Genomic DNA, 21047 nt, shown 5'->3' on the forward strand with positions numbered 1-21047 from the left:
TTATGCAACATGATGTTTCGGTTTGAACATGCTTTGGAACATGATTTCATGTCTTAGTTTACTATGTTTTGATTTCTGTGATATATGCTTGAGGATTGGAACATGTTTTTGAGATGAATCTTCATGTTTTTGTACCCATGAGTTTCGGCTTAAACAAGTTTTGATGGTTCCATGTATATGTTTTGATATCTTTTCTGGTTTATGTTATCATGCTATGAAATGAACATGTTATGCTTGGTTATTCATGCACGGCATTTCATAAGTCATATGTCAAGTATGAGTAACCATATTTATGTCTCATGTCACATGCATTTGGGGAAGAAGTGTTTTCATAGAAGCGTTTTCAAAAAGTGTTTTCAAAGAAAAAAAAAATGTTTTCAAAGAAAAAGTTTTATCACAACCTTAAATGCTAGGGCAAGGGAATGTGCTAGGGTTGACAAAGTACCGTTGACAAGTCTCGAATGGATTCTTTTCAAAGGATACCGGAGTGAGGAAGCGCCTAACGCTAGTGGGTGCATAAGGCATGTATCCCGACGAAGTAAGGTTGAGTTAATATGAATCTCTGTTTATGACGTATTCATCACGATGCACGGACCGTTAATGGTGAGGTAACTAGTAGAAACACGTGGTTCTAAGGGGAACCGTGTTGTATCCACTCTCTGAATAAGAATATGAGCATAAGTGCTAAGGATCGCTCGATGGAAATCTTGTAATATGTTCTGATAAGTCAAGTTCTGAATAAGCTCACATGAATAAGAAAAAGTTATGAAGTTTTTATGAAAAGTTTAAATCTCTGTTATAAGTCTTTTGATAATGGTCAAGTGCATAAGTCAAGTTTTGGTCAAAGGCATAAGTCAAGTACATGTCCATGTCCATGCACACATTTCATGATATACCTTTTATATACTTGTGTTAACTGTAGTACGTTGTGTGATTACTTATTGAGATTTCTTGAAATCTCATTGTGGTAGTTTTCACTACCATTCCCCAATCGGAATGATAGAAGTTGTAACAGGTACCTCAGATACCCAGGAAATATGAACCCGGATGGTTCCTTGTTAGAGGAAGAATACACTGTTCAGGCTCGTCAAGACTACACTGTTGATGCATTAATCAATACGGCTAAGCTTCTCAGGGAAATCTTACATAGTATTAGTGAGACCAAGATCGATGCTATGATCTATCAACCCTCTAAGAATTTGAAGTTTTGGTGGAATATGGACCAATTGTCTATGTACCTAGAGCAAGCCTCTAAGGCCTCGGCTGACACAAAGGCAGTAGCAAAGGAATTAGGTCTGATACCGCCTGAGCCTCAGTAATCCCATGGGGTCATTTGGTGTCTATCTCCAGATGAGACAATGGTTATGAAGAGTACGAGAGTTTAAGTATTTTGAAAAGAAAGGGGAAAAAAAGAAGAAGAAGGCAATAATACTTATAGCCAACTTTTGTGGATTTATGTTGTCTTTGAGGAAATCCTGTGTTTTGGAAATTTTAAACTATGCTTTATGGTTTTGGGATATTACGCCTCTATGGCTCATGTTTACGTTTGGACAATGTTTGGGGTTATAATATTAGTATGGTGGCCATGTGCTTTGCAATTGCTTATAACGTTGCTTAGTTTATCTTACTTTTATCAACTTTATGTTGCTACGCTATTGCATACTGCTAGTGTACTTAGGTGCATAGCGTTTTATCTGTCATGTACAAGGGGTGTGTAATCTTGTGTTACATGTCTTGGCGTCTCAGTCACCGTCCAATCCCAAGCGGGGGCTGGGGACGTCATAGTTGATGTCCCTGCATTTCGAGCTGACTCGGTCGATTCGCTATCAGAAGGCCCTTGTGCAGCAATGCGAAGCCCAGGTTCGACACTTTGAGACAAAACTCGTTGCTGCACCCAATACCATCCTAGCCTGAGATGTTAGCATCTCAACCATGGAGTCCAGGCGGGCCACCATTCACGCCTTCTAGGGAGCAGCAATGTCCAAACTTAAAGGCGTCAGGGCCATTCGGGACGATGCTTGGGGGTATGGCTACAAAGAGGGTCTCGAGCGGCTAAGGGACTACATGCGGGAGAACTCATCGGCCGATCCCAACACTTTGAACTTGGCTTCCTTGGAACCTGATCCTTGAGCCTTTGCCTTTGTCAGGGAGAAATGTAATGCCACTCGCGTTCCTAGACACTCTACTACCTCCCTGATTGCCACACATTTCTAGACTCTTCCTCTTCCCCTTTTGTTTGTTGTTCTCCCTTCCCTTTTTCTCCTTTTTTTTTTTTTTTTTGTAGCCCGGCAAGGCCCCTCCCCTTGATGTAATCCTCCTACATTTATATATATTATACGAACTTTGTGCCTCTTGGATTGTGTACTTTCCTTTGTGTCATCGCATGGGTGTGGATGTTTTTCTTCTCTCTTCTCTTTTCCATCTCTTCTCTTTTTGCTTCCGAGTGGCCATTTGGGCAGAGTTCGGGATGCTTAGGCTAGATCAATTCTTTACGGCCAGTATAAGGACTCGGCTTATAGGTTACGAAGCTTGGGAAGTTAAGGGACTTGTGTTCGAGTGGCCATGCAAGTAGAGCTCAGGATGCTCTGGCCGGCCAGTTCTTCGCAATGAGTCCTAGGACTCGTCTTATGTGTCATGAAGTTTGGCAAGTCAAGGGACTTGTGTTTGAGTGGCCATGTGGGCAAAGATTGAGATGCTCTAGCCCGACCAGTTCTTCGCGACGAGTCCTGGGACTCGACTTATGGGTCACGAAGTTCGGCAAGTCAAGGGACTTGTGTCCGAGTTGCCATGTGGGCAGAGCTCAGGATGCTCTTACCCGAACATTTTTCATGGTGAGTCCTAGAACTTGGCTTATGGGTCACGAAGTTCAGCAAGTCAAGGGACTTGTGTCCTAGTGGCCATGTAGGCAGAGCTTGGGATGCTCTGGCCTGAGCAATGCTTCGCGGCGAGTCCTAGGACTCGGCTTATGGGTCACAAAGTTCAACAAGTCAAGGGACTTGTGTCCCAGTGGCCATGTGTGTAGAGCTCGGGATGCTCTGGCTTGACCATTCCTTCGCGACGAGTCCTAGGACTCGACTTATGGGTCACGAAGTTCGGCAAGTCAAGGGACTTGTGTCCGAGTGGCCATATGGGCGAAGCTCAAGATGCTCTGGCTTAGTCATTTCTTCGCAGCAAGTCTAGGGACTTGACTTATGGGTCACAAAGTTTGGCAAGTCAATGGACTTGTGTTCGAGTGGCCATGTGGGCAAAGCTCGGGATGCTCTGGCCATACCAGTTCTTTGCGGCGAGTCTTGTGACTCGGCTTATGAGTCACGAAGTTCAGCAAGTCAAGGAACTTGTGTCCGAGTGACCATGTGGGCAAAGCTCGAGATGCTCTAGCCCAATCATTCCTTTGTGGCGAGTCGAGTGACTCGACTTATGGTCACGAAGTTTGGCAAGTCAAGGGACTTGTGTCCCAGTGGCCTTGTGGGTAGAACTCGGGATGCTCTGGCCTCGCCATTCCTTCGCAACGAGTCTGGAACTCGGCTTATGGGTCATGAATTTTGGAAAGTCAAAGGACTTGTGTCCGAGTGGTCATGTGGGCAGAGCTCGGGATGCTCTGGCCCAACCAGTTCTCCGCGGCGAGTCCTAGGACTCAGCTTCCTATTCTGACAAAGGTTAGTTGGAGTGGACGTTAATACTTTCCATTCATAAAACTTGTTTGATACATCCATAGGCAAGCTTATGATTTCTAGGCCAATGACTTCTTCAGGTGTTCAACATTCCATGGGTGGGAAGGTTTGCGGCCTCTATCGTCCTTGAGGTGGTAAGAGTCAGGCCTCCCGTTGGCCGTTACCACATATGATCCTTCCCATTGTGATCCTAACTTTTCCTCCTTCTGGGTGGTAACCCCGGTCTGTTTCAGCACTTGGTCCCCTACTTTGAAGGAGCGTGGATGGACCCGTTTGTTGAAGTATTGCCTTGCCTTCCTTTTGTAGTTTGTCATTCACATCGCAGCTTCTTGCCATTTTTCTTCCAAGAGGTCTAGGTTTTCCTTTAATCTCTCCTCGTTGTGGCATGGGTCAAATTTTTGGACCCGGTGAATGGGCATCCCAATTTCCCGTGGGGGTCTTGACACTTGTTCGATAGGCCCATTTTACCCCCGGGATTTGTTCGGCCCATTTTCCTTTCAAATCCCCCAACCTCTTCTTCAATATGCCCAACAAGTTTCTGTTGGCCGCCTCAACTTGCTCGTTGGCCTACGGGTGCCCCGGAGAAGAGTATTTGACCTTGATCCCTAGTTTCACGCACCATGTTCGGTAGTGCGAGCAGCCGAACTGTCAGCCATTGTCTGATATGAAGTTTTGGGGGATGCCGAACCAACAGACTACCGGTTTTCAAAGGAACTTGGTAATGACTTGGGCCATGATGGTCGCCAATGCTTCTGCTTTAGCCCATTTTGTGAAGTAATCCACCACTATGATCATGAACTTTACCTCGCCTCTGGTCGTGGAAAATGGGCTAATCAAATCCAACCCCCATTACGCAAAAGGCCATGGGGATGTGATCGATGTTAGCTCCTCTGGCGGGTAGCGGGACACGGGCGTGTGTTCTTGGCACTTTGGGCATTTCTTCGTAAAGCTTTCTGCATCTTGAAGAGAGTGGGGCCAGTAGTACCCTGCCTATGTTACTCTTGCGGCCAATGCCCTTCTGCCAGAATGGCTCCCACAAATTCCCTCATGGATTTCGGCCAATACGTATTGGGCTTCTTCTGGTGAGATGCACCTTAGGAGAGGTTCAGAGAAACTCCTTTTGTATAGAATTCCTCCCAATAGAGTGAACTGGGTAGCTCGATTCCTGACCTTTTGCACCTCATCTTCATCGTCCGGGACTTCGCTTTCATTAAGGAACTTTATGATGTCTGCGGCCTACTCAGGTGGGGCTGGAGAGCCAACTGGTACCTCCATCCCGATGGTCGGGACCTCGACCATCTAGATCACGGTATGTTCAGGAAGGGGCAATTCTTCTTGTCCTGAGGCAGCCTTTGCCAGCCGATTTGCCTTATGCTTTTCTCCCGTTAGGATTTGCTAGATGCAGAAGTAGCGAAAGAGATCACGCTCCTTGCACACCTACTGAAGGTACTTCTTCAACTTTTCACCTTTTGTGGCAAATTCTCCTAGTACTTGGCTGACTACTACTTAGGAATCAACCCTCACTTCGACTTCGGTGGCTCCCAGCAATCTTGCCATCGACATTCCTGCTAGTAGTGTCTCGTACTCGGCCTCGTTGTTGGTTGTTTTGAAGGGTTTTATCGCTTAGTTGTGCTCCTTGCCTAGCTCGGTGACAATGTGCACCCCTACGCCCCCTCTAGTTAGGCAAGACGAGCCGTCGACGTAGACCTACTAGGACATTCCCTAAGGTGCAACTTGTATTTCCTCCGAGAAATTGGTGAACTCGGCTACAAAATATTTGCCAATACCTGGCCCTTGATCGTCGTGCGTGGAAGGTATTCTATATCGAACTCGCTTAGTTCAATTGCCCAGTTTGTCAGCGGACCAGACTCGTCAAGCTTCTGCAAAATGTTTCTGAGGGGGATGTTGGTGAGCACATTCATTGGATGGGCTTGAAAATACGGCCTTAGTCTTCTTGCGGCGATCACCAATGCAAATGCCAGCATCTCCGCCCAAGGGTATCTAGCCTCGGCTCCACAGAACGCCCGACTCGTGTAATAGACGTTCCCTGCCCCTCTTTTGTGTTCTGGATTATCACGGTAGACCTGGCTTGCAGTGATACAGCCAGGTACACGGTCAAGTTCTCGCCCAGCTTGGTTTGATTGAAAAGCAGTGGTTGAGTCAGGTACTCCTTTAGGTCCCCGAACACTTGGTTACATTCAGCGTCTCATTATCGTGCCTTCCTTAGGGACCTTGAAGAAGGGAAGGCATTGGTCGATCGAGCGGGCGATGAAGCAATTCAAGGCTACAACTCGTCCTTCGAACTTCTACACTTCGTGAAGGTTGCCTGGGAGGGGGGTGGGGGCAATTCCCATTATTGCCTGAACCTTCTTCGGGTTGGCCTTGATTCCATGTTCGGAGACCATGAAGCCCAAGAACTTTCCCAACTGTACTCCAAAGGCACGCTTTAGCAGGTTGAACTTCATTCAGTAGCACTGCAGTATCGCGAAAGCTTCATGGAGGTCAAATAAATGTTGTTCGGGCTTCTTGCTCTTGACCAGCAGGTCATTTACGTACACCTCCATATTCCAGTCAATCTGTTTTTTTAACATTCGGTTGACTAGCTGCAAGTATGTTGTGCCTGCATTTTTCAAGCCGAACTTGTAGCAGTACAATCCCTGGTCGATGATGAAGGCTGTCTTCTCCTCGTCATCCAGGCTCATTCAGATTTGGTTGTAGCTCGAGTATGCATCCATGAAGCTGAGCAGTTAGTGGCCCGCCATTGAGACTACTATCAAGTCGATGAGAGGCAAGGGGAAGCTGTCATTCGTGCAGACCTTGTTCAGGTCAATGAAGTCTACGCACATCCTTCATTTCCCACTCGCTTTTTTGACCAGCACTACATTTGATTGCCAATTGGTATAGTGGACCTCCCTGATAAAACCAGCCGTGAGGAGGTGGTCTAATTCTTTGACCATGGTTGCATACTTTTCCACGCTGAAGCTCTGGCGTGTTTGCTAGATCTTCCTTGCGCAGGGTCTACGCCGAGGTGATGCTCTGTGAGGAGGTGCTTCATGTCCTGCCTCAACTCGAGAGCCATTTTGGTCCCCACTCGTACGGTGCGTTTAGGCCTAAGCTGGTCCACGGAAATTAGTTCCAAAGGCTCATTAGGCTCCGCCTGTCTCAGTGTCTGCTCGTCTCGGACTTCATCGTCCCATTTGGCAAAGGTGGGTGGTGAGAGCTGTTTGGCGACCTATTGTGCTTCTTCAAGAGTTCTGACTTCCTTCCCCTCATGCCTCAACTCCCACACGTAACATTCTCAGGCTAACACCTGTTCACCTCGAATCTCTCCCACTCCTGCGTCAGTAGGGAACTTCATCTTGAGATGGTATGTGGATGTTATCGCCTTCAGATTGTTCAAGGTCGAGCGACCCAATATCGCGTTGTATGAGGATGGAGCCTTCACCACTAGGAAATCAGCCATCGTAGCTAAAGTCCTGGTGGCCTTCCCGGTTAGGAAAGATAGGGTTATGGCTCCCATTGGCTTGATGATGTCTCATGTGAAACCTTTGAGTGGCATCGGTGCAAGGTGTAATCAATCCGGACTGATTCCCATTCTGACGAAGGCCTCCCAGAATAGGATATCTGCCGAGCTACCATTGTCAACCAAGACTCTCCACGTGATGAAGTTGGCGACCTGCACGGTGACCACCAGGGCATCGTCATGGGGGCAGAGGATACCTTCTTCGTCCTTCTCATTGAACGTTATGGCGGCTCCCCCTGCTTGCCTTTTGGGATTGGTGGTAGCCCTTCCTTTCGTGAATACTTCCACATACAGGGCCCTGTGGGCGAGGGCCCTTTTTGCCAATGAGGTGGGTCCTCCTCTAGCATATCCCCTGCGATCATGAATACTTCCTCATACTGAGCTTCGACAACGTTGGCTCCTCTGGGCCCCCCTTCTCACCCTCTATCTCCTTGGGCTCTCACTCCGTCGAGGTCTTGGGCGGCCATTTGCTTGTCGTGTCGGCGTTTCTTCCCCTTCAAGTTGTTGTTCGAGCAAGTTTCCCAATTCTTCCATTCTTCGTTTCAACGTATAGCGGTCCTCGGTTCGATGTCGGTCCGACCGGTAGTAGGTGCAGTATCTGCCATTCTCCTAACCTTGTTAAGGTTCCTCCCATGAACTCAGGCGACGGTTGCCTTCCACAACCATACTCATGTGCATGCATAGTCTGCCATGTGCCCGGGCCAGTGCCTCGTTCCGTCGTTTGACTTCCTGTGCACCTTTCTTGTTTCCTTCATAGTTCACCCCACTGTTCTACCCTGCGGATTTCTTGTCCACTTGTTCCAGTTCTATTCTCCAAGGGGCCATTAAAGTCCGGATAGTGTCTTCAACATTTATAAAATCGTCAGCTCGATCCATGAACTTTCTCAGAGTCGTGAGGGTTTTTCACGCTATCTCTATCATGCATGAACGGGTTCCGTAGCCAGATCCCCCTAGCAGGGTTGCCAGGGTGATCTTCTCATCCTGGTCGTTCGTGGTCATACGCTCTCGATTGAATCGAGAGACGTACGAATTCAGGCTCTCATTGTCACATTGCTTTACCATTAGGAGGTAGGTGGCCGAGCGTCTCCTCTTCCTACTGGCCATGAACTGCATTAGGAAGAGACGAGTCAACTCGTTGAAGCTGTCAACAGACCCTGGTGATAGGGATCCGAACCAGGCTCTTGTCGCGCCCCACAACATTAGCGAAAAGGCTTGGCACGTGACCTCTCCTGGGAACCTGTGAAGGGTCATGTGAGCCTTGAATGTCTCCAAGTATTCTAGTGGGTCCCTGGACCTTCGTACCCTTCCATCTGTGGGATCTTGTACTTGGTTGGGAGAGGGATTGCCATTACTTCCGCGTTGTACGGCAGATCCATGAGGCCCGTGCTAGTGAGCAGCTGGTCCACAAAGGACGATGCGCCCATTTGCTTGGCCATTTACATGTACTTTTCTCCGAGCTCCAAGAGCTCAAGGTGCATCTTGCGTCTCTGTTCTTCAGCCATAACGACCTTTGGTGCGCATCACAATTCTGCATGCTCATCGTGGCTAGGTTCTGCTCCTTCTACTAGTTCTTTGTTGGTTCTTTGTAACGCGGTGTTTTCTTGTCAGAGGCCTCTTACTTCCTCTATCAGCCTCTTTATCGTGTCTCCCATCTCAATGAGCCTTGCCTCCATTGTTTTGAACTGGTCTTCTTCTCTTCGCGAAGTCTGGGAACGTATCATTGACGGCATGTGAAGGACATACTTCTATAAGACATATCTCATAGACGGTGCCACTGTTGATGTCGTGTTTCACAGCCTGAGCAACTTCACCCTTCTGGGTTGGTCCGTTCCTACATACAGAGGGAATGAAGGCTTGAGGCGGTGGGGGATACCTTTGATGCCTAAGATAGTTTGGGTTCTAAACATGTGGTCTGTGTGAGCTTTCAATCAATGTATATGTGTTCATGTTTTTGTCCCCGAGGGTGAGGTATTTATCTCTGGTAGGGGCAATCCCTTGTTAAGCTAATCATGGTGGTGCCGCTCCGTACCTAGGCCACGTCCTCTACCAACTCCCTGTCATGTGACAGGTCGTCCATGCCTGATCGTGGCGATTGCTGACAACCCTGGGTCCTTGTCATGGCGTGCCCGCCTCCGTCCTTCGTTAAATGCGGGGTGGTCTTGGTCAGGCGCTCTCATCTTCCAGGTCTTGTCCAACAATCGACGCTCAAGGACCTGGGGTGTTCCTGACCCTGTGTGTGCGACTTATCAGCCAATAGTCGTGTCAAACTTCCTAGCTTAATCCTTGTGCCTTGTGCGTGCTACCTTGCGACTTCCTTGTGGACTTCATGGGTTAACCTTGCCCTTGATGGCTTGGTCTGGGCCATCTTGTTCTCTTATCGGGCTGCCCTTAAGTCCACCCATACTGTGTGGATTGGGCTCGTTTGGTTGACCCCATCACTAGGAACAACTCCCCTCACAAGCAAGATACTTACGGGATGCTTGAGAAATGAAATGAGATAAGAATTTTGTTAATAATAGTAACATGGTTTGTGAATAGTAGTGAGATAATTTAAATTAAGTATACATTGGATTTTGGAAAATGAAAAAGTAAAAGTTAAATAAAAATAATTATAAAGTTAAAATATTGTTAGAATATAATATTTTAATATTATTTTATTTTAAATTTTGAAAAAGTGAAATTAGTTTTTATTTTTTATATAAAAATTTAGAAAACTGTAATGATTAGTTTAGAAGTATTTATATTTGAATATTGTTTAACAAATAAATGAAATGAGATGAAACATATTTCCAAATATTCCCTCAAGTATGCACTTCAAGTACGCAACCAACGTGACAGCCAAGTATAGTTCATATGCTTAACAATAACAAGCAGTCAAGTGTCTAATAATTCGGGTTTGAACACTTGGCAACCCAAAAGTTAAATAGGAGGTTATACACTTACACTCCTCAAAATGCAAAATGTTAAGTGCTTACGTAACAATTTATATTATTCTTAAGTCGGTGTATAGACTATATAATTCACATCACTTAAATTATAACATTTAATTTATTATGTTACGTAAGTACTTTACTAAAATGTTTTATATAATGATTTGAGAATAAAACTTATATATATATATATATATTGAAGCTTTTAAATAAATCTCTTCTACAAATGGAAAAGAACCAAGGGCCCGACAGGCAAATAAGAATCTACATCGAATTATTGCATGGAGGACTTAAGGGACACCAACAAAGATAACCCTTGCGCGTGAGTACAGCACACGGTAGCCTCCAAATTTTATCGAATATTACATTCGAAAAATTTTATTCATCATCTTCACACACCACACATTACACTTTTTTTATTTTTATTTTTATTTTTTAATCTTAACAAATATATGATATATAAATGATAAGTAAAAGAATTCAATTAATTTAATAAGAATAAAACAAGAAAATTTAAAAAATAATAAAAAATGTAATGTATAGTGTATAGAGATAATGAGTAACAAAACCCATTACCCCAACTATAACTATAAAAAGGACGAGGAGTTCCACCTCACCCCAAGCATGCACGATGAGTGGCAAGAGTTGCATGACAGGATATGTGCACCGTGTCCACAGAACGATCAAGTAGGTAGGGTAGAGAATAAAATTTAAATTTTGCAACCCTTCACCGAATTCAATAAAAAGTAATTTATTTTTCAAAATAAAATAAAATAATTATTAATATGTTCTCTTTTTTTCACCCTGGGGAAAAGATGTTCATCCCTCGCTGCCCTGACAGTTTCAACAGGAGCACTTCACACCTTTAGGATGAGGAGGGCACAAACCCCAATGAGATGGCTCAATTCGCTCTAATGGGTCCTGGAATAAACACAAACTTCCATGACCACAGAGTCATACTCGCAATAACTCTTTTTCTCAGGCCATGACAAGAGGCCACAGACAGACAGGGTATTGCCAGCATTGTGGATGGACTGCAGCAGCCCAGCTAACGCTATGCAGAGCATTATTAATGGCCGGTCACACAAATAATGCAATGCCTCTGAGCCTCTGACCTGACCCATATAACCAGTAACCCCACCAGGCCTGACCCTTTCTGCCATTGATACCACTGAGAAAGAGAGAGTCTACCCATTGCCAAAACTACAGCCATAATTACACATCTGAATACACGAATTCAGGTACCAGACCTTTAAAAGTATATTGATAAAGTTGTCCGTATTTTCCCATTTTCCAGCTAAGCCACTAGTACCAAAATATTTACACATTTTTCAATTAACTGATCCTGTCACTATCTCGCTAACATATCTTTCATACATTTGCTTAAGCTTAAGCAGACTTGATTCTAACAGACCCTTTACTCGCTGTTCTGAGAAATTACCTCTCCGAACTTGACAAAGAGTTGGGCATCTGAGGTGCTCATTGATGGGCAATTCAACATGTGTGGAGTCTTGAGATTTGCATACTCATCCATGTAGCAAGGTACTTTCGAAGACGGGAGTGTCGCGTTCGCAGGTGGGATTGGGGTTGGTTGTTTTGGTGGTGTGGTGGCTAACACAAGACTGCCCAGGACACGCGTTACTTCATGCATGGTTGGCCGATCTGATGGCTGTCTCTTAGTGCATAGAAGAGCTAGCTGAAAGATCTTCTTTACTGCTCCTAGATCCTTACATGTGGCAGTGATCTCAGGATCAACAGTTTCCATGACAGCATTGTTGGCCGTCTTAGATAAGATCTGCGACAATAGAAGATGCCTAAAGTATGAAAAAGTCCCAAGCTAAACCCCGTCAAACAGGATTTTTTACAACTTCAAGAACATGGGTTAATGTCAAAACCAACATTAATGACCTAAGACAGCAAGAATTCTAATTTAGGAGTCTGAATTCTACATTTCCTAGTTAACTAATGTCATTTCAGTAGGCTAAAGATTGCAAGCAATCAGGACATGGGACAATCTCGGAGGACACGGCATGCATCTGGCTGAAGGATATAATATGTCAAACCTGACTTGCTAACATGTCAGTAATTTGATGACTAATTCCACTGAGACCAAACTTTTATGTCAAATGGAACTCAAAACATGACATCTGATTTTTCTCATTGTGACCATGATGTTTAAGAAGATGATAGATAGAACTAGGTATTGAAGAAGGATAGAAGATGGACCAGATGATGAAGATTGGATTCGTTATCAACAGCTTTCCTCCCTGTCAGCAACTCAAGTAGAACAATGCCGTAGCTATAGACATCCGACTTCTCAGTGAGGCGGGAGGTACGTGCATACTCGGGGTCTATATAGCCAATAGTGCCCATTATGTAAGTGGAAGTATGGGACTTTGAGGTGCACAGGCTCTTGGCAATACCAAAATCAGTGAGATGGGCCTCAAAATCCTTGTCCAATAGGATGTTAGATGACTTAACATCCCTGTGGATGATGCGGGGGCTGCAATCATGGTGCAAATATGCCAGACCTTGCGCTGCACCAAGTGCTATTTGAAGACGGGTATCCCAGTCAAGCTTTTTCTTTTTGGTAGGGCCTGCAAAACAAATTGCATGTAAGTATTCAGAATGAGAAAGAATGTATATATGACTTGGACAACTAAAGATAACTTCACAAAACAAAATGCTGGACACAACAATAATCTATGAGCACTTGAACTTACCATGAAGGAGATCCCAGAGACTACCATTTTCCATGTAGTCATAGAAGAGAAGGTTCCCAGAGGGAGACAAGGAGTATCCTTGGAGGCTAACCAGATTCCGATGCTTTATACTTCCTACAGTCTCAAGTTCTGTCTCGAATTCCTTCAAGCACTGATAATGGGAGTAGAGCTTCTTGATAGCTACTGGCTTGCAATTCTTAAGCACACATTTATATACTGTGCTTGACGCACCATAACCAATTATATACTTCTCACTCAAGTTTTCAGTCATTCTCATGATATCATCATACACATGAAGTGCCAAATTCATGTGAAGGATCACTAGCTTTGGTGTCGAGTAATTAACTGCAGTTTTACAAGTACATAGGAATTAATAGCTTGTTAGAGCTTTCAACGGGCCAGACTATCAAAACCTAACAAATAATAACTAAGGACATAACGAGTAAGAACAGCTTTAAGCTACAAATAACCTTTTTCATTATTTCCACTGTGACATGAATGGGATAATCCTGAGGTTATTAATAACGCCCAACAAAGTTATATCAGAAGAATGAGTCCAGTCGGAACAACATCACACAAATAACTTCGAAGAGACTTTCTTCCTGGACAAGGCAACTTATAAGGGATAAACTAATCTTGTTTAATGCCATCATTTATTTCTTTTTGATTGGCACCGATTGTCCGAGAACAAGACCCAACTAATCCTAAGGGTGCACAGGCCCTTGGCAAGAAGTATCCCACAAATGCACCTCGGGTAATTCAAGGGAGAGTTCCCATAGTCTGATGGCTCCTAAAAATTGTTTGCACCCAAGAGGATTCTAACCAGTCTTCTTTACTTCTAACTAGCGAAGGAAGTCATTATTGGGATGGTTTCAATTAACCAATCACATTCTTAACATGTCCAATACTATTAGTAGGTTTACAAGAAACTTAGGCATCTAAATTTGATTCCATGGTATGGGTTATTTCATTTAGTACAAAACAAATTACCTGGTTTGTCAACTGACCCATCTTGAAAAGGTGCGGGCCTGTGTGGACGGAATGCTGCCACTAAGATCATGAGAAGAATCACAAGGGCACCAAGAGCAATTCCCAGAATAGCTGCTTTTGATATTGTGACTGCATTGACAGAAATGGAGAAAAAAGGACCCAAAAAAACTGCTCATTACTCAAACTATGCAACAGCTATGGGTGCTGATCATGCTAAGCAAATGGTGAGGGTGAATAAAAGCTCAGACTTTGAAGGTCATATTTACCTCGCTCTGTAGGATGAGACTCATGACATGGTAAATTCAGCCAAGAGCCACAAAGACCAGGATTTCCAACGAAACTGCACATAGATAGTAACATCAGTTGTATGCAAGCCTGAGCCATTTACTTCAAGTAAATAGAACTTGTAAAACATGAAAATGATAACTGAGTTTCAAATGATGAGAAGGGAATTTAATAAATAAATAGTCTATAATCTAACCTGTCAGGTGAAAACCGTGAGAAGTTATTGCTTGTAGGAATATCACCAACTAGATTGTTATATGATACATTGCTGCAAGAATTTATTCAGCTAGATCTTGTCACATGGATCTGTGGGACCCTAAAGCTAAAGCTATAAAATAATAATTACACTGGACAAGATACTTACAGTATGGTAAGACTGAGGCAGTTGATCAGTGGCATTATATCCCCTGATAAATTGTTGTTTTCTAGTCTCCTGCACGATGTTGCACCAAAGCACAATATAGTGAAAAGAATGGGCAACCAGGTAACATGACTACATTGCAAAAATCCTAACAGATAATAACTTATTTTCAATGTATGGTACCTACAACACTTGACACAACCAATAATTATTTAATTATACAGCCCATTGATCATTTTAAGCCATGATGACGTTGATCCTTTGGGAATTTAAATTATTCCATTGGCATGCACACTAAACAGTCATAAAACAAATCACTCAATGTTTACAATCATTTATGTTCTACACTGAACCTAGGACATGAATTCAGCAAGCAATCCATTGGTAATTTACATTGCCATTTTCAGCCAACTACACTATCACAGGTAATAAATAAGGAATAACAACTTACAATGAGAACATGCTTTGAAGCTGATTAAGTTCTTGAGGTATCAACCCCGAGAGACGATTATTAGAAAGATCTCTACAATAGAAAGCATTAATCAAACTGTTACGAAGGACAAAAAAGGGCTTCATGGTATTAATATAAAAATGGTACTCACATGTCCATAACACTTCTTAGATTACCAAACTCTGCTGGAATAAATCCTGTTAAATGATTTCTGCTTAAATTCCTGCCCCATTTAATATTTGGTGTAAGCGAGAAGTCAAACCACGACAGGAGGAAGAAGGCAAAAAAAAGGCAGTACAACTCACAACTTCAGAAGATGTTCCAAATCACCAAGTGAAGAAGGAATGGAGCCACTAATTTTGTTATTAGAGATGTCCCTAAACAACATCATCAGTTAGAAAAGGTAAATAAAAAATCAGAATCGGACAAGTGATGAAGTTTATACTTACAAATTATCTAAATTGCCAATCCGAGATAGTTCAATTGGAATGAGGCCCCCAAGATTGTTGGAGGAAAGATTACTGAGGATGTCAGGCAAAACTTAATTAGAGCATTGAGAAACAATATTGAATACCTGTAGCAACATCAATTGCATGATAGGATCTTGATATGCTTAAACATGCTTTTTTGTGCATGGGCTTGTTTAAATGAGGCAATCAAATTAATGGATTGGAGTGGTATGGATCACAGATGGACATACAAATTCAGAAATGACCTCTAGACACCATAGATGGTAGAACTTGTTCATATAAGTGTGCGCGGAAATGCTTTTTAAAACAGAGCAATGAAACCATCAACAAGATGGGAATGGCAATGATAGCAGAGAGAGAACTATTGATAATATGTCAACTATGCATGTAGATTTATACCACCCACCCCATTACAGGACAACGGAGAACATGAAATACAACTGCATGATTCTAAACCGCAATTAGTATTTTAGAAGATGAGGGTGGAACTTACAGATATGTCATACTCTCCAGTCTCTGTAAAGCAAGTGGGATGGTTCCATTCAACTTGTTACCATGCACATTTCTGCCACAAATCAACTAGACAATCACTACCTCCAAAATAATCAAAGTTCTAAGAATAAGAACAGGTCAAGGTTAGGTGCTTACAGACTGTTCAGATTTGTACATGAGCTAATATTATCAGGGATGAGCCCTTCAAGATTATTGTTAGCAATATTTCTGCAAGAATGTTGTATCAGTAACTCAAATAGAATCATGTTGAAACCACCAAAATCAAATAATCAGAGGTTGCAAAACCTACAGGTCATACAGATCAGTGAGCTTCCCAAGCTCTGGTGGGATGTGCCCAGAAAGATGATTATCATTCAATTCCCTACACAGGCAGAGCGGCAGTTAGAAAGCGATTGTGTCTTCTTCATATTCATGACTGAGAAATGATAAATGGAACTTCGACTAAGACGGCAGGTGATATTTTATAATACACAACAATCAAAGCCCAAATCAGCAAAACCTTAATTGATGCAAATAAAAAAATCAGAACTTTAGTTCAAAATCGAGCATATGCCCACTCAGGTGCATAAGCAGTGTACATATAGTTGCAAAGGAAAAAGAAATTTAGGAGAGGCTGGATAAATACTGAGAAAAATTCTTACAGATAATGAAGCTTAGTCATGTTTCCAAGCTCTGGGGGAATAAATCCAGTCAGCTTGTTGCCATGCAAATACCTACATTTGGGATTTGAATCAAATTTAAGGTGTATAGAGGACAACTTCGGGGCAGCTCCGCAGACTATTATATACCATATTAACAATAGAAGATGGGATCGGTTAATTGGAAACTCGTATTGACAGTTTTAAGGAGCAGAGTAGTAGCTATTTCCAAAACTATTAACCTTCATGTGCAGGAGAAGATACTAAGAGACAAAAAATCAATTGCAAGAATAGCAAACAATGTACTTACAATTTCTCAGTGTAAGTCAAATTTCCCAAAATAGGAGGAATTGGCCCACTTAACATGTTGCAGCTCAGGTCTCTGGAAAAGGAAACAATGACATGGAAATGAGGGAGACTGAAGGCAATGCTTTAGATTCACTTTACTTTTTTTTATTGGCACTAGGTGTCCGGGAAAAGCATCCTGACTAATCCTGGGGCGCACAGGCCCTTGGCAATAAGTTTTCAGCAAGTGCACCCAAGTAATTCAAGGAGAAAATCCCCTAGTCCGATGGCCCCTAGAGATTGTTTGCACCCAATGGGATTCGAACCTTGGACCTTGGAGGGAGCATACCACCAAGACCAAGGCCTCACCACTTGAGCCAAGCCCTAGGGGTTTAGATTCACCTTATATAGTTAGCTAAAAGCACTTACAAAACAGCGAGTGCCTGCATCAGACCAATCACTGACGGCATATGCCCTGTAAGTCTATTACCCTGCAATGACCTGGCAACAATAAAGGTAAGAGAAATTAGTATATCGGATAACTGGAGATAGTATAATAAGATTTTAGACCCATGCACATAATAAATTAAAGAGAACCGCAAGCACATACAATGTGGCTACTTGCAAGAACCCAATATTGAATGGAATTTCTCCAGTTAGCTGGTTGTAGGACAAGTCCCTACCAAAAAGAAGAAATGATATTCTTGAGTTAGCCTAGTTAAGAATTCTGGAAATTTGACCTCATTGAGTCGGACGGGATACATACAAGACCTGGAATGCAGTGCAATTTCCTATATTTTGAGGAATACTTCCAGTCAAGCTGTTGTTTCTTACATCGCTGCAACCAAGTTAAAAGGATTAAAGACCTTATATGCGGGAGGATATAAAGGAATTTTAAGTCTGTATAGTGAAGTGATTGGATGTCAACTTACAAGTACCATAACCCAGTTAACTGGCATATATCTGTAGAGAGTGTACCCACTAAATTGTTCCCTCGCAAACCACTAGGATGGAAATAACAAGAAAATATCATTCTCCAGATCGATGTCATATCAAATCACCAGATGGAGGAATACATCTAGGAAACGATAGTACTCAAAAGGAAAATGATTTAACATTATCAACTATAATGCACTCACAGATACTGCAAGACTTCATTCCAGTAAATAAGCCGGGGTATTTCTCCACTGAGATTATTTTGAGCCAGGTCTCTAATGCCAATGTTGCAGAAAATAGGAATTTTAGTCATGATTATTTGATTCATAATTAATTACACAATGAGGAGAGGAAAAGAGAAAAGGAACTTACAAAACTTTCAGGTTCGGAATCTGGGACAAGGTTGAAGGAATGGGTCCACTCAACTGATTATTTTTCAAGATTCTGAATGCCCATTTCAAATATAATTTAAAATAGTCATCTTGCTAAGAGATAACCAGTCATCCGCATAGACAAACACAATAGAATATGCTTGTAGAGGAACTTACAGATATTCCAGCTGTTTCAACTTTGAGATCGAAAATGGTATGTCTCCATATATCTCATTAAATGACAAGTCCCTGATAAGACCAATTAATTAACTATCCCTTCATGAAAAGTCTACCAAGTCAAGAAATATGCTTATGTGCACATTATAAATAGTAAAATCATGAACTTAGGCAAGTCCCTTTCCAGATAAAGAACTTACAGGCTTTTCAAAGAAGCACAGTCACCAATCTCATCTGGTATCTGCCCAGAGAGACGGTTTCCTCTTAGGTCACTGATCAAGGAAACACAATAACAATCAATATTGATTTGAACCCACCAAAGATTCTATGTTTTTATACAAGAGTTGAGCTTTGACTCTGTTTTAAAATGGAACCTGTAAATTAAAATCACTCACTTCGGGAGAAGTGTTTGGATATATGTATGTATGTGTATGTGCATTTATCATCAAATTCAAAATGTTACTTTCTCACAAAATTTTCCATTGAGATATCTGTGTGTGGAAACAAGCAGAGCCTTGAAAAATCTAACTGAAAGTAGCATAAACTCTTAAACAAATATACGAATGAAGAACGGTACATAGTAAGCAGGCTTTTAAGATCCCCCATTGCAGGTGAGATTTCTCCATCGAGATTCAGACCGGACAGATTACTACAAGGATAGCCAGCAACCAGAAGGTAAAAGAAGAGTCGGTTCTTGATTTAGAAGAAATGAAATGAATTCAAGTCCAAATTAAAGAAAGTCAACCCACAAATGCGTAACAAAGAAAAAGACTTACAGCGCAATGACATGGAAGGTGACATTGTCACAGGTGACCCCTCTCCAAATACAATAATCCGAAGATGGCGAGTCTGCCCAATCATATAGAACATTGTCCACATCGCTGAAGGACTTCTTTATCTCCAACAGTGTTGCCCCTTCATTGCCCACATTTTTAGATGAACAAACTGTTTAGTCTCAACCCACACACACTCCCACACTCAAACCATGTAAACAAACCCAGAGCATGAGTATGTTATCTACGAGGCGAATCGAGTAGGAAAAGTGTAAACAGCAAGCACGTTCCCGTCAAATCAAAATAAGCCCAGTGGGATAAAATATTAGAATAATAAAAGAAATATTTTTCACAAGACGAAGGTTTACAGTTTTTCGAACATCGTCGGACTTCGATACGATCGATGAACAAAGAAACAAAATAGAAAAACATATAATAAAGATATGCGTCTAAAATATGGTTTAGATTTCTTTCATAGTAAGCCCCCGTTTCGTTTCCGAGAAAATGTACTGGTCCCGAACCCCAACTGAGTAACCAACTATACGTACTATTAGTATCAGTCATCATACATTTGGAAAATTTATCTTCGGTAAGAAAGTCCAAGCGTCAAATGCATCAAATTTCGATTTCTATGTTGGACGCGGCACTTGAGAAAAAAAGGGAAGAAAAAAACAAACTCACCGTCGTCGGAATCTACCGAGGCAAAGCTGAGAAAGAACAAAAAGGCAAGGAGAAGGAGTTTAACAGGATACGATATAACTGCCCTTCCAAGAAACCTCATTTTGCACCCGACCCGTCAAAAATGACGCCGTATTTCAACCACCCTTTACAAGCTCTCTGGTTTTATGGAAAACATTTGAAAACTCAGAGGACAGATACTCCGCACACGCCCCTAAGAAAACCTTTTCTTCTTGGACTCGCGGACATGGAAATGCCTGAAGATAAGGGCGAGCGCAAGACTGGGTTTATGAGAGTTTTGGTGCCTGGTGGGGGTTCTTTTAAGACAGGAAAAAAACTTTTATCTGGGGTAATGAAATTCATCAGCAGGAAGAGCTGAGCTTTTTCGTGTTCAATCACATCCCTCTGGCAGCGTAGCGCTCTAAATACACAACTGTGAGAAAGAGATCAGAGAGAGAACAGCTAGAGAGAGAGAATTATTTCATAGATAAAGTTAAAAAACAATCTGCCAGACCTATGCAATAAAACCTGCAAGCTCAGCTCTCTCTCTCTCTCTCAACTTTCTCTTTCTACGTTGTTTCTCTTTAATCTCTGTGACTCAACTCTATGCCAAAGTGAATAATGGGTCGCTTTCACTTCGGTTTTGCAGTTAGTGTATGGAGGAGTGTGGGTTAACGCACGGCAGAGTAGTCTTCTTTGGCGTCTCAAAAGGACTCTCACACTTCCACTCCCACTCCATGAATGGAGTTAAATCTTCGTTTTTTTCATCCGGTGTTTCTGATATGAGAAATGATTTGTACGATCTTTAAGATAAATTTTATACAAATTTTTATAAAAAAATAGATTTTATTTTAAAAAAATGTAAAAAAATTATTATTTATTAATAAGATTCAATATTTTATAAAAGGCTTGTATGAGATTTATCTATTTGAAATTTATACTTAATATTATTCTTTTAATATTTAAGTAGGGAGAGTAACCCTACTGTATACCGGTTACTGGAGAATTTCTTTAAATTAAATGAGATATTTCCAATAATACACAGTTAATTACATTTTATCCATTTGAATTTTTATTCAACTCATAATATATTTTTAAAATTAATAATTATATCAAAATATATTTTTCGAATTTTCAAAACTTACCAATCTCTTCATTCTCTTTACCATCAACGTCAAATTTAACATAAATTCATTATAGGTGCTACTATATACACAATATTCATTACAAAAATTTAATTTTTATCTAATATATTATCATTGACTATATAAA

The 21047-nt window shown here is 42.0% G+C and overlaps 1 protein-coding gene across 1 annotated transcript; it reads right to left on the bottom strand.

The window, feature by feature from the left end:
* Window positions 1-11318: 11318 nt before the first annotated feature.
* LOC121242940 (LRR receptor-like serine/threonine-protein kinase ERECTA) lies at window positions 11319-20536 on the bottom strand. The gene is made up of 27 exons (XM_041140960.1): window positions 19779-20536; window positions 19101-19239; window positions 18902-18973; window positions 18525-18596; window positions 18325-18396; window positions 18149-18220; window positions 17980-18051; window positions 17773-17844; window positions 17607-17678; window positions 17451-17519; window positions 17270-17341; window positions 16866-16937; window positions 16559-16630; window positions 16207-16278; window positions 16053-16124; window positions 15898-15969; window positions 15384-15455; window positions 15240-15311; window positions 15086-15157; window positions 14935-15006; window positions 14487-14555; window positions 14319-14390; window positions 14104-14177; window positions 13838-13966; window positions 12848-13192; window positions 12351-12721; window positions 11319-11919 (listed from the first exon to the last, which is right to left on the bottom strand). The coding sequence occupies exons 1-27, from the start codon at window positions 19876-19878 to the stop codon at window positions 11542-11544; spliced, it is 2970 nt and encodes a 989-aa protein (XP_040996894.1). The 5' UTR covers window positions 19879-20536; the 3' UTR covers window positions 11319-11541.
* Window positions 20537-21047: the final 511 nt, after the last annotated feature.

The sequence above is a fragment of the Juglans microcarpa x Juglans regia genome, chromosome 8D, assembly GCF_004785595.1.
Source record: "Juglans microcarpa x Juglans regia isolate MS1-56 chromosome 8D, Jm3101_v1.0, whole genome shotgun sequence".
Lineage (NCBI taxonomy): Eukaryota > Viridiplantae > Streptophyta > Magnoliopsida > Fagales > Juglandaceae > Juglans > Juglans microcarpa x Juglans regia.

Excerpts from the sequence above, each read along its gene's own strand:
- LOC121242940 (XM_041140960.1), bottom strand. The coding sequence starts at position 19,878 with ATGAGGTTTCTTGGAAGGGCAGTTATATCGTATCCTGTTAAACTCCTT. Across the intron at positions 17,845-17,979 it reads AATGAAGTCTTGCAGTATCT|TGGTTTGCGAGGGAACAATT; the intron begins GTGAGTGCATTA and ends TTTCCATCCTAG. Across the intron at positions 15,970-16,052 it reads TGTACAAATCTGAACAGTCT|AAATGTGCATGGTAACAAGT; the intron begins GTAAGCACCTAA and ends GATTTGTGGCAG.